At 43.7% G+C, this 17,139-nt stretch overlaps 1 protein-coding gene across 2 annotated transcripts in view; it reads right to left on the bottom strand.

The window, feature by feature from the left end:
• LOC138293602 (serine-rich adhesin for platelets-like) overlaps nt 1-17,139 on the bottom strand; it is a 620,895-nt gene that overhangs the window by 168,455 nt on the left and 435,301 nt on the right. For both annotated transcript variants that reach the window (XM_069232871.1, XM_069232872.1), the window contains 2 exons: nt 9,907-10,020; nt 3,211-3,555 (listed from right to left, as the gene is read on the bottom strand). In XM_069232871.1, the coding sequence (XP_069088972.1) occupies nt 3,211-3,555; nt 9,907-10,020 (459 nt within the window). The remainder of the gene's footprint in view (nt 1-3,210; nt 3,556-9,906; nt 10,021-17,139) is intronic.

The raw sequence follows: 17,139 nt of genomic DNA, 5'->3' as shown, positions 1-17,139 counted from the left end.
GTGTCCACGTTGTGTTTTGGGGCATATCCTGTCGCGGGTGCTAGGCCTACCCACACAAGTGAGGTATCATTTTTATCGGGAGACGTGGGGGAACGCTGGGTGGAAGGAAATTTGTGGCTCCTCTCAGATTCCAGAACTTTCTGCCACAGAAATGTGAGGAACATGTGTTTTTTTAGCCAAATTTTGAGGTTTGCAAAGGATTCTGGGTAACAGAACCTGGTCCGAGCCACACAAGTCACCCCTCCTTAGATTCCCCTAGGTCTCTAGTTTTCAGAAATGCACAGGTTTGGTAGGTTTCCCTAGGTGGCGGCTGAGCTAGAGGCCAAAATCTACAGGTAGTCACTTTGCTAAAAACAGCTCTGTTTTCTGTGATGTGTCCACGTTGTGTTTTGGGGCATATCCTGTCGCGGGTGCTAGGCCTACCCACACAAGTGAGGTACCATTTTTATCGGGAGACTTGGGGGAACATAGATTAGCAAAACAAGTACTATTGCCCCTTGTCTTTCTCTACATTTTTTCCTTCCAAATATAGGAGTGTGTGTAAAAAAGACATCTATTTGAGAAATTCCCTGTAATTCACGTGCTACTATGGTCACCCCGGAATTCAGAGATGTGCAAATAACCACTGCTCCTCAACACCTTATCTTGTGCCCTTTTTGGAAATGCAAAGGTTTTCTTGATAGCAATTTTTTACTCCTTATATTTCAGCAAATGAATTGCTGTATACCCGGTATAGAATGAAAACGCACTGCAGGGTGCAGCTCATTTATTGGCTCTGGGTTCCTCGGGTTCTTGATGAACCTACAAACCCTATATATCCCCGCAACCAGAGGAGTCCAGCAGACGTAACGGTATATTGCTTTCGATAATCTGACATTGCAGGGAAAAGTTACAGAGTAAAACGTAGAGAAAAATTGATGTTTTTTTCACCTCAATTTCAATATTTTTCTTTTTCAGCAGTTATTTTCTGTAGGAAACCCTTGTAGGATCTACACAAATGACCCCTTGCTGAATTCAGAATTTTGTCTACTTTTCAGAAATGTTTAGGTTTCTGGGATCCAGCATTGGTTTCATGACCATTCCTGTCACTGACTGGAAGGAGGCTGAAAGCACAAAAAATTGCACAAATGGGGTATGCCCCAGTAAAATGCCAAAATTGTGTTGAAAAATTGGGTTTTCGGATTCAAGTCTGCCTGTTCCTGAAAGCTGGGAAGCTGCTGAGTTTAGCACCGCAGACCCTTTGTTGATGCCATTTTCAGGGGAAAAACCACAAGCCTTCTTCTGCAGCCCCTTTTTCCAATTTTTTTGAAAAAAAACGAAATTTTCACTGTATTTTGGCCAATTTCTTGGCCTCCTTCAGGGGAACCCACAAAGAACCCTTTAGAATCCCTAGGATGTTGGAAAAAAAGGACGCAAATTTGGCTTGGTTAGCTTATGTGGACAAAAAGTTATGAGGGCCTAAGCGCGAACTGCCCCAAATAGGCAAAAAAGGGCCAGGCACAGGAGGGGGAAAAGGCCTGGCAGCGAAGGGGTTAAAAAAATGTGATGTGTCCACGTTGCGTTTTGGGGCATTTCCTGTCCCGGGTGCTAGGCCTATCCACACAAGTGAGGTATCATTTTTATCGGGAGACTTGGGGGAACGCTGGGTGGAAGGAAATTTGTGGCTCCTCTCTGATTCCAGAACTTTCTGTCACCAAAATGTGAGGAAAATGTGTTTTTTTAGCCACATTTTGAGGTTTGCAAAGGATTCTGGGCAACGGAACCTGGTCAGAGCCCAACAAGTCACCCCATCTTGGATTCCCCTAGGTCTCTAGTTTTCAAAAATGCATAGGTTTGGTAGGTTTCCCTAGGTGCCGGCTGAGCTAGAGGCCAAAATCTACAGGTAGGCACTTTGCAAAAAACACCTCTGTTTTCTTTCAAACAATGTGATGTGTGCAGGTTGCGCTTTGGGGCATTTCCTGTTGCGGGCACTAGGCCTACCCACACAAGTGAGGTATCATTTTTATCGGGAGACTTGGGGGAACATAGATTAGCAAAACAAGTGTTATTGCCTCTTGTCTTTCTCTTCATTGTTTCCTTCCAAATATAAGAGAGTGTGTAAAAAAGACATCTATTTGAGAAATGCCCTGTAATTCACATGCTAGTATTGTCACCCCGGAATTCAGAGATGTGCAAATAACCACCCACTGCTCCTCAACACCTTATCTTGTGCCCATTTTGGAAATACAAAGGTTTTCTTGATAGCTATTTTTGAATCTTTATATTTCAGCAAATTAATTGCTGTATACCCGGTACAGAATGAAAATGCACTGCAGGGTGCAGCTCATTTATTGGCTCTGGGTACCTTGGGTTCTTGATGAACCTACAAGCCCTTATATATCCCCGCAACCGGAGGAGTCCAGCAGACGTAACGGTATATTGCTTTCGAAAATCTGACATTGCAGGAAAAAGTTACAGAGTAAAACGTAGAGAAAAATTGCTGTTTTTTTACCTCAATTTCAATATTTTTCTTTTTTAGTTGTTTTTTTCTGTAGGAAACTCTTGTAGGATCTACACAAATGACCCCTTGCTGAATTCATAATTATGTCTACTTTTCAGAAATGTTTAGGTTCCAGCATTGGTTTCACGCTCATTTCTGTCACTGACTGGAAGAAGGCTGAAAGCACAAAACATTGTAAAAATGGGGTATGTCACAGTAAAATGCCAAATTTGTGTTGAAAAATTGGGTTTTCTGATTCAAGTCTGCCTGTTCCTGAAAGCTGGGAAGCTGGTGATTTTAGCACTGCAAACCCTTTGTTTATGCCATTTTCAGGGAAAAAAACACAAGCCTTCTTCTGCAGCCACTTTTTCCAATTTTTTTGAAAAACCAAAATTTTCACTGTATTTTGCCTAATTTTTTGGCCTCCTTCAGGGGAACCCACAAAGTCTGGGTACCTCTAGAATCCCTAGGATGTTGGAAAAAAAGGACGCAAATTTGGCTTGGCTAGTGTATGTGGACAAAAAGTTATGAGGGCCTAAGCGCGAACTGCCCCAAATAGGCAAAAAAAGGCCTGGCACAGGAGGGAGAAAAGGCCTGGCAGCCAAGGGGTTAAAATTGTTTGTCAAGAGACATACAATACAAATATAATTATAAATAAACTAGGAACCAGCAGAAAACAATAAGATTTCAATTAAAGCATCCATTCCAGCCAACTGGAAGAGTGAACATACCGGCACATTGCGGCTCGCAGCGTGTTCTGTTCCCGCCTCTGTCTTCTGGGCTTTTTCTGGACCAATTGAATCCTTTGCAGGAAATCCACCCTTTACTTTTGGAAAAGAGTGCGAGGGATCATTTGTGACTATTATTTTATAGGGCACTTCCTTTAGATGACGTACATAAGATGTGTGTTCAAAGTCACCACTGCCTTCTGTCGGACGAAGATAAAATGTATTCTGCAGAACGTCTTGCTTGAACCGTCCATCATCTGTCAGATGAGTTTCTCTTGTCTCCTTCCCCGTGCCAGGTTGAAGAGGCCGTGATACAGGCACCTCTGGTGATCTTTCCAGCTTCACCTTCTGTAATGAGAGACAGTAAACCATGAGTACAGATGAGCATGTGATGTTGTGTGTATGGTCATAGGGTTCCAGTGAAAATCTGGTTAAACACTCCCTGCAAAGGAGGGGGGGGAGAGAGAGAGAAAGAGAGAGAAAGAGAGAAAAGACTTTGCATTTGTCCATAAAATGTGTTTCTCTTGAGGAGGGGTCTTCAAACTGAGGGGGCGGGCCCCCCTCCCTCTATTTAAGACCCCTGCCTTAAATGATCCCGTGGGGCACCAGGCTCTGGCCAAGAGAAGCATGAAGCTGATAACAAGGCTTTGTGTGAAACTGAAAAAAGAGCAGCAATAAACCGCTCTGTAATGGGCCATCACTAACATGTTTTGTCATTTAAATCCAAGCTGGGAGCATGTGTCAAAAGGGAAGGGACTACAAATGCTCTTCAAAACTGTCACCCCCGCTTCTAATAATCAAACTGTGGAAACTTTTACACGTTAGTAAGGCCTGCTTGACCAGAATAGTATGTTTGGCATCATGTATTTGATTGCATTTTTAAAACAGTAACAGAACTTAACTGGAATGTTTAAATAAGTTTAGACACATTTAAACATTGCCAAGTTAATAGAATGTTTGAGAAAAATTTGGAGGGGGACCCGATTTTTTTTTTCCACTGGTGGGGACGCGGCATTAAAAAGTTTGAAGAGCACTGCTCTAGAGAGAGGTCACGAACTAATAGTACAAAGAGGTGTGAAACCTGAATATCGACCACCGAATATTGATGGGATACAAATTCAAGGAAAGAAATCTGACAAATAATATCAGCAAGTAAAAAAGTCTAGGTTTTCTACACACTAACTCCACAAACATGTACCTATGTGTTGCAGATATCTTCAAAGGATGTAAATGTGGACTTAGGAATAGTAAATCTATACTTCCTTATATGCACTTATCTTTCAATATTTTGTCCCTCGATATTCATGTATCTCGATATTGTTGGTGTTGATATTCAGTAGTACAATCAAACAAAGAGATCAAACCGCGCTATCTCAAGCCAAAGGCCAGGGTAAAAACTGTAATAATGTGCTAATTGTTGCGAGTGGAAATTTGCGCCTGGTGAACGAGAACTATAATTTCTCAGTACATCACAGACAAAACGTTCAGTAATCTGCTAGGCAGGGGTTTCTTAGTGTCACCGTGGGCTGGCCGAGGTCTGCGACCACCTGTGAGATGAGGAGAAGAATCAGGAGACACAAGGGTGTGCAAGGGTGTTTGCATTGGTGCAAGGCAGCTTAAAATCTACCAAACAGGGAGAAAGAGGGAAACAGTACCATATTTTAGTAGATACAGCACAGGTCTGCTCTCCTTTGATGCACCACTGTGCAACAGCTTTCGTTGCTTTATTTCGTACGTTTGCCCCTAGAGAGGTTCTAGCTTAGAGCTTTGGCATTGACATGAGAGAGAGTTAGGACCATGTTTCCATAGGAAAAGTGTTTTTTTGTCTTGCCTATATCTTTGGTGCCGTTTGACAGATCTTCACGAAATTGTCTCAAAAAAGTGTGCCAGTGATTCTTGTTGTACTTGGAAAGATTCGGGGTGATCCGTCAAGCTATGGGCTGAGAAAAAGGGAGGATAAAAAAAAATGTGTTTCTCATGTTAATTCCCATAGGAGCTTTGAACACGACTACAGCCTGAACCACTGGCCGGAATTACACCAAATTTGGCAGAAAGCTAGATTTTGTTTTGCAGATTGTGCTTTTTGTTATTTGGTGTAAATCTGTTCAGTAGTTTTTGAGATATTAAAGGAGAAATACATTTGTATATCTAGGGCCATGGATCCGTTGTGATGTTTTTGCGGCGATTGCAGCATATTCATGAATGCGCGCGCCAACAAGAATGCTGTGATTGGCTGGCTGCACCCTGACAAGAAAGGCTGTCATTTTAGGTTACAGGACACGGTCCCCGGGCCTGAAAAATAAAATAAGTGGCATAAGGGGTCAGAGTGGAGGTACCCTTACCATAGGGGTGTGATATAGGGGTCTTTGAGGGTCAAATTATGACCTTAAAATGATTTTTTTACAACATGCGATATTCGCGAATACCTTGCGCCGCTCAGCGCGGCCACCATGTAACATTGCAAAGAATTAGCGAATATCTGCAAAAATTATTTTTTAAAAATTCACAGACTAATACATAAACTAAATCATTCACTCATAGAAGCACTGAGACACTCATTCACTCTCTCACATACCCACTCAGAGTCATACACCCACTTTCAGACCCACTTAGACACTCACGCACCCACTCACAGACCCACTCAGACCATCACAAATCCACTCAGACCCTCATCCACCCACTCACAGACCCACTCAGAAGCTCACGCACCCATTCACAGACTCACGTATACTCTCACGTACTCACTCACAGACCCACTCAGACCCTCACAAACCCACTCACAGACCCACTCAAACCCTCACGCACCCACTCTCACACCCAGACAGACACTCTCACACCCAGATGCACCCTCTCACAACAATTCTCACACCCAGGGAGACAGACCCTTCTGCCATGTGTGGTGCAGGGTTGGGTGGTTATGGGGGTTGGCTGCAGGGCCTGGCCACAGACCAGGCCCTGTGGCCAACCCCCACTGCACACAGCCGAAGGCTGTACTCGGCGGTGGTTGGATTAATGTATAGTAATTAAAATTACTTTACGTTAAAAAAAACCATACAAATTCACTGAAAAAAACAAAGGTTACAGGTCATTATATATATATATATATATATATATATATATATATATATATATATATATATATATATATATATAAACCAAAGGTTACAGGGACGTTATAGTTAGGCTCTAAATTTGCACGCACAAAACCATAAAAATTCAGTTTCATTTATATTTTTATTGACATTATAAAAGTTGTCATGAGTGCTGTAATATCTGCAGTAATTAGCAGTGCATGGGGAGGGCGCGAGTTATAGTTACCTTAAGGCGCCAGTTATATTTAGACGAAATAACTGTAACTATAACTGCTGAATTTCTATTGTTTGTGCGAGTAAATTCAGAACCATAACGTCCCAGTAAGCTTTGTTTTTTTCAATTTCTATGGCTGTTTTAGTTCTATATCCTAACTATAACGTCCCTGTAACCCCTGCTTTTTTTCAGAGGATTTCTATATTTTATATAACGTAAAGTAATTTTATTTACTATACGTTAATCCAACCACCGCTGCGCATGGCCAAAGTGGGGGTTGGCTGGAGGGCCAACCCCCTATAACCACCCAACCCCATGCGAAGCAAGGCCTTTGGCTGTGCGCAGCGGCGGTTGGGTGTAGGGCTTGTCTCTGGGTGTGAGAATAGGTGTGGAAGGGTGTCTCTGGGTGTGACAGTGTCTTAATGTGAGAGTGGGTTTGAGAGGGCCTATCTGGGTGTGAGAGTTGGTGTGAGAGTGTCTGGGTGTGAGAGTAGGTGTGAGAGGAAGTCCCTGTGTGTGACAGTGTCTCTGAGTGGGTGTGTGAGGGTTTGCGTGGGTCTGTGAGAGTCTGAGTGGGTCTGTGAGTGTTGTGCGTGAGTCTGAGTGAGTCTGTGAGTGGGTAGATGAGTGTCTGCGTGGGTCTGTGAGTGGGTGTGTGAGTCTGAGTGAGTCTGTGAGTGGGTATGTGAGTGTCTGCGTGGGTCTGTGAGTGGGTGTGTGAGTCTGAGTGAGTCTGTGAGTGGGTGTGTGAGTGTCTGTGTGGGTGTGTCAATACCTGTGTGAGTGACTCTGCCACAAAGGGATCTCACCAGCCCTTTCATGCAACAAGAACCACAGCTTTGTACAAAATATCTACCCAAGTGCAGTTCTTTCTGCCTCCTTGGGTAAATGACCAGTATGTATTCTACACTACAGCTGTGTAATGGACCACGAGGAAATATCACCAGTGACCTTGTGTGAGTTTGGCAATGTGATTCTTCCTCCTAGTATTCTGTGATGTCTTTCTCCAGAATTCCGTGACAACTTGAATCCTCCTATAGAGAGACCAACGAGACTACAAAGATGTAAATCTCCACCAAACCAGAGTCCTTCATCTTATCTATATGAAGTAAGTGCTTCTTTGTTTTGCGGAGATGTTCTCATATTCCTCGCCATCAAGAACGTGCCATCAAAATTGGCGGGAAATGCACTGGGGGGCCCTCTGGGGCATATTTGTAGTCTTGTTGGCCTCTCTATAGGAGGATTTATGTAATCACAGAATTCAGGAGAAAGACGCACGAGGAACAATCACATTGCCAAACGCACACAAGGTTGCTGGAGACATTTCTTCCTGGTCCATTAGGCAGCTGTAGTGTAGAATACACACTGGACATTTACACAACGAGGTAACACTTCCTACTAACCAGTAGAAAGTACTCCAGTTGGATAGACATTTTGTGCAACACTATGGAATCTTGTTGGATAAACGGGCAGGTGAGCTTCCGTTCTGATCATAATGCTCATTTCACAGAAATTCAAACCTCAACAGGAAACACTTACAAATATAAATGTGGCAGGTGCCCCAGTTGAAGCTCCACATCTGGAAAGCACAAATGATCCTAACTCCTGGGCTTTGCGAAGGCAAAGCAAGTATATTTACTCAGCAATTCCATATTAAAAAACAATCTGAAATCGTTTGTGGAGGTGAATGCATCTTTGATCTATTGGAGCACAATCTGTATGTGACTTTGACAAGTGAGTCCTTTCTTGTCCTTTTCAGGGGGGCGGCGCGGCCCCCCTTCCTGGCCGATTTTGGCCCGGGTACACATCCTCGGAGGCCCATCTCTATTCAATGTTTGACAGCTCTCACTTGCTGGGTGCAGAGTTGTGTTTGCTCTGACCTTTCGGCCATCCTCCATCGTTAAACAGCCCTGGGGAAATGGACCCCCTTCATTATTTCAATTGAGCCCCAGGGAGCTGGAGGTCCTTGAGGCTGCAGAGTGGGGGGCTTCACGGACCCCACCCCCCACATATAATAGATTGCTAGCCCCAGAGAGGTGGCTGGTGGAGTGGGGGCGGTGGGGATCCCCAGGACCCCATTCCTACTATAATTAAACGTTTTTGTCACGGGGATGTGGTGATCCCCAGGGCACGGTGGCTATGCGGCCCTGCATACAATAGATTGTTGGCTCCCAGAGAGGTGATGGTCCCCAGGGCCTGTGGGGGCCCGTAGTACACCCCTTCTATAATCAAACATTTTGCCCCAAGATACGTTGTCCCCCAGGGGCGCCATGTGTCCCCCGTATACTATTTCATTTAAGCCTCGAGGAGGTGTCAGTCCCCAGGGCATAAATAAGCCCTAGGAGGAGGGCCCGTGCATTCCACTCCTATATTTTTTGTATGCCTCTGGGGACCTGGCTCACCCGGGGGCTTCACTAAAACAAGCTTGGGAGACCGTGTTCGTTTTTTTTTTTTTATATGTTGCCACGAATTCATGACCTTGTCACAAATTCACTGCAAAATTTTTAAATAAAAGTACTTTTTTGCCCTTGAGCGGGGTCCCCTCTGGGACCTTAGCACCGGAGCAAAGGGGTTAGGGTATCCCTATCCTGGTTCCTTTTCTTTTTTTAAATCTTTTTTTCTGGGACTCGGCTGAAACCAGGGCCCAGGATGGCTGCCAACACTTCCTGGTTGAAGTGTTGGCAGCCAATCCGATCTCTGCACAAGATTGGGAGGATTTGCGAAGGCTTTGTGCCTCTAGATATAAAAATTTAGTTTTCCTTTAATTTCTCTTAAACTACTGAAGGGATTTACACCAAATAACAAAAAGCGTAATCTGCGTACCAAAAGCTACCTTTTTGTCAAATGTGGTATAATTCCGTCCAGTAGTTCGGGCTGTAGTCGTGTTCAAAGCTCCCATGGGAATTAACATGGAAATGCACTTTTTTTGACCCCCATTTTGTTCGCCCCCAACCCGCTTGACAGATCACACCTGAACTCCCTGTGCACAACAAGAATCAGTGGCACACTTTTTGGGAAAATTTAGTGAAGAGTCGTCAAACAGTGCCAAAGATATAGGCAAGTTAAAAAATGCTTTTTCAATTGAAACATGGTCCTAACTATGACTTCCTACTGGCGACCGCAACTAGGTATTAGAGAGAGAGAGAGAGAGAGAGAGTTGATGAGGAATAGGAGTTTGAACAGCCCTGTGAAAAACCTGGTGTTGGAACATTAAATCTGAAGATTTGTGACGACAACTACATTGTATTTTGCTTTTTACAACAGCGACCACAATAGCTTTTTTTCCAAACAATTATGTGTATATTCAAGCAGACCAGAGGTCAGTATTTCTCTAGGTGTTTTCTTATTAATACATGAAAAATGGTACGAGACTTCCTGCAACCAATTGCTCACCACTCGCTTTGTCACTGGTTGATCTTCAGATTGTGATGTTGGCAAACTAGAGTTTTCTCCCTGGCTTCCATCACCTGAAGCATCAGCAGTCCGGTCTGAGTTTTTCCTTGATCTCTGTGCAGAAAAATAATTCTTGAGATTTTGAAAGATACAGAACCCAACATCTAGCACTATTAACAATCAGCCAAGTTACTGATGGATTGAGTCTCTATGCTTAGTATTTATAGTTACAATGTGAGTCAGCTGAAGCTGGGTTAGGAAAAGGAATACTATCTGAGTCTAAAGTGGTTGTAGTTAATTTAGGATCTGCTCTCCATTTTGCGTGGCATTCATCACTAGGGCAGGACACTGTAGAAAGTGTGTTTACTCTTTAATTACTCTCAGGGGTGTGGAATTTAATAAAGTATCTACTTGTCCATGGGACAGGTTGCTTCTTAAATCTACTCGTCCTGTAAAAAAATCTACTTGTCCCTTTGGTGCCATGTAGTGCGGCGACAAATTAGGGTAGCAATCTCATTATGTAATAGCTCTGATAATAGCCTCTCTGATTATGCCAGGGCTACTACTATATTAGGGCTTGAATACTTGCAATTTCAATCCCTACTATAGCAATGCCCTTATTTTGCCACCTTTCCGCAGATCTACATACTGGGGCTGGTGAAAGCAGTAAGCAATAGTTCCAGGGCTGAAATGTCATTGAGTCTGCAAACCTACTAACTTGCATGTTTTAAGGATTTTCACCAGCTCTTCTCTAATTGTTTTCCCATAGTGAGAAAGGTTGGAAATTTACTTCTGACAATGGCAGAAGTAAAAGTTCTTCCAGGGTTGGGAAAAAAGTGATTGGAGGGAAAGTGAACTTGTAAAACACTCAATAGATTTTCACATGAGCAAGTCTGCACATGCATATTTGCTCGTGCTATAATACAGTTCACAAATATTTTGTAGGAGTACGATTTCCTGATCTACTTCTGTAAATTCTTGTTAGTTCATGAAAGCCACTAATTTAAAGACATATACCATGTGTGCGCTTTTGTGACATTCTTTAAAAATTGGGTCCCTAATTAGGTCTGGCGTTAACAAAGACATTTTGTTTTTATTAAACTTCTATTTCTCTCTCTATCTATCGGCTGGCTTTACTGTGAGGGATCGCATTCTGCTCTTCCACAAGGAGCATATTGGCACACAAAGTAGTTTTGTTCAGTGCCAGGAACTACTGTAGCAATTAGTGGCATAACGAAACTGGAGGTGCCCGCCCTGCAAAGGACACAGAGGGAACCCTTCCTCCAGACTCCCTCAATTCAGGTGCTATGCTGAGTGGGCCCCCTGGAGGGGGCTGCAGGGCCTTTGTTATGCCACTGGTGGCAATGTGTGCTTTTTGAGACCAAAAAACTGTTTTTTGCTTTTTGCCAATGTTTGTTACAATGGTTAGGGCCTGGTAGCTCCCACAACAAAAAATGTTTACAAAAGTCATGTCAAAACAAGACACGCATTGACAAAACCAAAAGACTCATAAAATGTTGGATCGGTTGGCTTTGCCAGTGCTTGTTTATTTTCATGCTTCCCATAATCTTGTTGAAAATGGTTACACTGATTTTCCATTAGGAATATTTTTGGGAAATACTAGCATGCATCAACACATTTTACTAAATGATGCTTCAAAGAAATAGCACTTAAATTCTATAGTAGCAAAACTTTTTTTTCCAACTTGCATTTTTTTCTGAACATTTTATTTTGAAAGCAAATAATCATCACTCTTGCTTACAAGCTTCTGCAAACATTTGCATCTAATCAGAGAGCATTCTGGGAGCATTATACTTAGCCTCATATTGTTAAACTTTTCAAATATGTATGTACACTTTTGTTTTTTTACTTGAACCACTGTCAGTAGTGCAGTGTGACCTTAGAACGTTTATTTACAGTGCTCACCCTAATAATGAAGGCTTTTCATTAATGAACCATGAATACAAGTTTGAACAGCACTACCATATGAACACACATATTACCTCAACTGCAGATATTTCCTTTTTCTGTAAACTGGCAGCCAAAGGGTTTGCTTGCAGAGAGTTCGGCCTACTTGTCCTAAGGACAAAATTAACACAGGCAATTCTGCTGGGAGAGATTTGAGCACAGTCCTTGGTCAGGGGTCTTGGCTAAGCCTGTTCCAACCCACTCCATAAGCCTGGCTCTAAAGAGAAATTAATTTGTGGAAATGCAAATATCCTGTGGCACCATTCACTTTCATGAGATCCTAAAGCCCCACCAGATCCCACAAGCTACTCATATATGGTGACGATGCAAAGCATCTAGGGAAGAATGTCAGGAGTTCCTTTGAGGCTGTGATCCACTCCCAACAGTTCCCTGTCCAAAGACGTCAGAGACAATGTGAGCTTGCTATTCGGTGCTCACACGTGCAGCATTACTGGTTGAATGGAGACCCCTGGCTGGATGGTGCAGTGACCACACTGTTTTGACTTCATGCAAGGTTTTCAGATTCCATACAATGAACCACTCAAGGGTAGATGGTTAAAGAATTAAGGATCCTGTTGGGAGGACCACAGGGTGAGGGAGGTGAAACTAAAGAGGTGACATGCGGCAGAAAGACAGGCCCGTTCGGAAAGCAGCTGTTGAAATACCGCATTGTATTGACACTGGCAACAGTCCCTAAGAAAAAGTTGGACAACTTGTTTGATTCATCACCTTTTTTGGCCTGAAGAGACATCAGTAAATGACTTTATTGACATGCATAATGACATACACTAGCATTGGCACAGCCACAGAAAGGTAAGGGAGCGGGATTGGGGAAAGCAGACATTAAATCAGCAGTCTGTAGATCGCCGGTCCAGCCAGGTGACTTTCAGCTCCTGGGGATTCAATTTCAAGGATTCCACTATATGGACAGGTCCATGTCAAATGGGTGATAGTGGCTTGAGAATTTCATAACCTGTGCGAAGTGGGTTGAGAGACAGCTGTCCATGCCTGAGCAGGTGCTGCATTCCCTCAACACTTTGTGATGGTTGGCAGAGGTGCCACAGGCTGATGAAAATGCTAGAACCGGTGGCGGAAACATGGGGTGTAACAGCAGAAGAAATTACAGAATGAACGCCTACTAGCTTGACTTTTCTAGGCACAGAGCTAGACTCTGTTTAGATGGTGTTATGACTCTTGGGAGGAAATATTAACTGGCTTGAAATGATTGTTAAAGACACTGATAGGGAAGAAGAAATGTGAGTTGATGAAACTGCTAAAAGTGCTAGGACACTTAACTTTCGTTCGTGGAGTGGTGACCCTGGTTAGGGAATTTGTTCAGGCAACTGACAATTGCCATGAGAAGTGCAACAAAACCACTCGACAGAATACGAAGGACAGACAGAATCAAACATGACTTGACAATGTGGATGCATTTTGTGTAACACTATACCAGATTGACATTATGACTGCAAAACAACCCTTGACATGGGCAGTTGAGATCTTTTCAGATGCATCTGGCGCTGGTGTATTCAGAGTGTACGGCAGTGGCAATGGTATGCTGAAAGGTGACCACAGGAGTGGAGGAAAAAGGCTATACCATTGCCTTCCTAGAATTCTTCACATGGTGCTTGGTGTGCATTTGTGGGATCAGGTGTTCCAAAACTATAAAGTGACATTTGTGATTGATAACCAAGCGGTTAACAGGATGACAACAAATAATTAATATGTGTTGAGGTGGTGTGCTGGAGTTCAGTGACGTGTTTGGAAGGTAACATCTTGCTCCAAACCAGCCATATTGTGGAATTGGAAAAAGGGGTGGCTGACACTTTGTCTCGGTCACAGTGGGTGAGGTTCTGTGGTTTAGACCGTGAAGCAGATGCAAGACGCCTCACAGTTGCGGAGGATTTATGAAAGATCGGGATATGAGAGTGATGTATCTGGAGGAATCTGTGTTGGTGAAATTGACAAGGACATACAGGATAGTCCATAGAAAAGGTTAGGGCAGTGAGGTTGAGGAAATTGAAAGATAAATATATTGAGAAGCTGGGTGAGGTTCAGATGTTCTTACACCTGGAAGAGCATGCTGTTTTGGGCATTTTAATTTTTTTTTTTAGGGCTTTTAAAGTATCGGAATTGGTGGAGACAAGGTGTGACCAAGGATTGAAGATGAGGCATGTAACTTGGAGGGCAGAGGGGTTAGGTCTTCGTTTGGAGAGCAGTAAGACATCAGGAGAGTAGAGGGAATGCAGTATTGCCGAGAAGGTTGGTCGATCAAGGGGTTTTCCAGGTTTACTCACGGTTTTTCAAGACACAAAAGTGGGGCAAAGGTTTTGGACAAGCAGGTGGTGGAGATGGGATGATGCCTAAAGCATGCAGGGATAATGAGTTGGATTCTGGGACACAGGAGAGGTGCGGTAACTCAAGACTTCTGCTACCGCTTGGAGATGAGTGCCAGTACTAGTGTCAGGTGAAATGGAGGAATGCTGTATGTTGGGATATGAGGCAGGGATATGTAGGGATTTGAGGCAGGCTTAACAGTGTGCTTTCATCTCACAGGCGTGGAGGAGGAGAAAAGTAGAAAGAAGGAATGAGCTGGTTCTGACGCAAGCAAAGGCAAACATGCGCTGATTCCGGTGAGGATGCCTGCGTCTGGTTGATCCAGCACTTTATACCTACTTGCCAGGATTGGGTTGCCACCATTTGACAGGGCAAGACTTGCAGCAAGCAAAGTCCAGGTGCTGTAGCAGGATGAGCTGAAGTCATTTGTCTCCCTGAGACTTCAGAAAACAGGGGAACAGTCAATTAGCCTTTGGAGTCACTCTGGGTTCTGGATTGTAGAGACGCAGGTCCAGTCCTTCTCACTCCCAGGCAAGAAGGCAGCAGGTCAGCACAGCAAAGCAGGAGTCTAGCAGAGTAGCAGTTAAGCAGACTGGTGGTTCTAGTAGAAGCACAGCAGTCCTTCTTCTTGATAGAGAATACACATGTGCAGAAGTGAACTGAGTTGGTGGTGTCAGAGGTCCAGTACTTATACCCAGTTGTGCCTTTGAAGTGGGGGAGACTTCAAAGAAAGTTCTTTGAAGGGCACAGAGGTCCTCTTTTCCTGCCCTGACTCTTGACTCACTACAGGGGGGTTTACAGCCCTTCGTGGGGGCACAGGACACTACCTATACTGTGTGTGTCAGCCCCTCTCTCTCATCCTGCCCAGGGTGGTCCATTAGGTTGTGGATGGCCCATCAGTCACACCTAAGATCCCTTTGTGTGTGGCTGTCTACAAGAAATGGACAAGCCCAACTGTCACCCCACCCCAGACGTGGATTGGAGACAGGCAGCAGGCACCAGATGTCTAAAGTAAGAACTTGCAACCTTTCTAAAAGTGTCATTTTCAAAACTGCAGTTTAAAATCTGACTTCACCAGAAGTTGTGATGTTGGAATTGTGAGTCCAGGGACACCAAATTTGATAAACTCATCTCTTCCAGATTGTGAATTACACTTATAAAACGTAATTAGGTAATCCGAATGTTATCCTATGGGAGAGATAGGCTTTGCTGTAGTGAAAAACTAAATTTGGGAGTTTTTCACTACCAGGACATGCAAAACTTAAAAGTAAATGCCCTGCCTTTTTCATTATATTGCACTCTGCACTCTGGATTGTCCGGGGCCTATCTTAGGGCTGACGTACATACATGAAAGGGGAAGGTTTGGGCCTGGCAAAAGGGTTATTTTGCTAGGGCGCCATGGCAATGTAAAATAGTACACACTGGCTCTGCAATGACCTGAGGCATGGTTAAAGGGCTACTTAACTGGGTGTCACGTTCAGTGCTGCAGGCACAAAAATAGCATTTAATTTACATGTCCTAGGCACATGTAGTGTACTTTAAGAGGGACTTATGAGTACACTAAAAATGCCAATTGAGGTTAAGCTAATGTTAACATGATTTAGGGGGGAGAGCACAAGCACTTTAGCAATGGTTAGCAGTGGTAAAGTGCACAGAGTCCGAAAGCCAGCAAAAACTAGGTCAGAAAAGTGGAGGAGGTAAGCAAAAAGTTTGGGGGAAAACCACACTAAGGCTGTCAGGTCTAACAATAACTGAGACAAAAATCTGCAACTGAATTTGTTTTATTGAACCAGAAACAACAAGAGGAATTCATATTCATTCTACTGCAGACAGCACATCAGACCCAAAAGACGTTGAAACCAAATTCCCCATCCGAAGTTTATAATGAGAAACAAAGGTGTGAGGACTCAACCACGTTGCAACTGCACATATGTCCTTCAAAGAGGAGCCTTTAACAGAGGCCCAAGAGGAAGAGACCCATCTAGTAGAACTCCCCTGCAAGACCACAGGCAGACAGATACTTGTGTTCTGGTAAGCTAAGGAAATTACAGTTTTTATCCACTTACTCAAGGTGGACACTGTAAGACTTAGACAAGCCAAAAGAAATGAACAAAAAGTCCACCTTGTGGAGAGAAGCTGTCCTTTCCAAAATGATAATCAGAGCCACTACCAAGTCCAAGGAATGCCAGAGAACTTTCTGTTTTGTAGTAGAAGAAGGATAGAAAGAAGGCAGAATAAGGTCCTGAGTTACGTGAAAAAAGGACGAGACCTTTGGAGGGAAAGAGGAATCTGGCTGCAGAACCTTATCTGGAAAGATCTTCAGGAAGGGCTTGTGACATAAAAGCACCCCTATTTCCCCCATCCTCTACCCTCAGGAAATGGCCACCATAGAAGGACAAAACCAGAGGAAGGTCCCAAGGATGAACAGGAGCAAAGACCACTGACCTCAGCAAATGGAAATGTTTCTCAAATGTGAATTAACCTTGAAAAAACAAAAGACAGGAGGCGTTTGGCAAAACAGGAACAGTTCATTTAATTAAAAATTTTGGCTGGGAGAACAGTTACAGAACCGGTGTCTGGGGACTGTCTCAAGGTACAGTTGATTTGCACAGTGTATTATACATTTCTCTGGGTACCATAAACAATTACAACATTCCTTGTTGGGTAATGAATGCAAGAAGTTGTCTTGGAGTCATAAATAAGGTTCTGATAACAAATGCAGGTAGACCTCGATCTTGCATGGACACAATGTGGACGAGTGGGTAGGTGTCCAGATGTCCAGTCTGACGGGCATGTGATCGCTGTGTGTTGCTGTACATGCTGTGCTCTGATGCCATCTGACTTTATGGTGTGTTGGGACTGTGTGCACCCCTCTGGCAAGTCAGTTTTATTGGGGCCTTTTTCCTTGGACCATTGTGGTGTTGCTGC

The sequence above is a fragment of the Pleurodeles waltl genome, chromosome 4_2 (genome assembly GCF_031143425.1).
Source record: "Pleurodeles waltl isolate 20211129_DDA chromosome 4_2, aPleWal1.hap1.20221129, whole genome shotgun sequence".
NCBI classification, from domain to species: domain Eukaryota; kingdom Metazoa; phylum Chordata; class Amphibia; order Caudata; family Salamandridae; genus Pleurodeles; species Pleurodeles waltl.
Note: the sequence above shows the minus strand (reverse complement) of the source record. Positions and strands in the feature narration are given on the sequence as shown.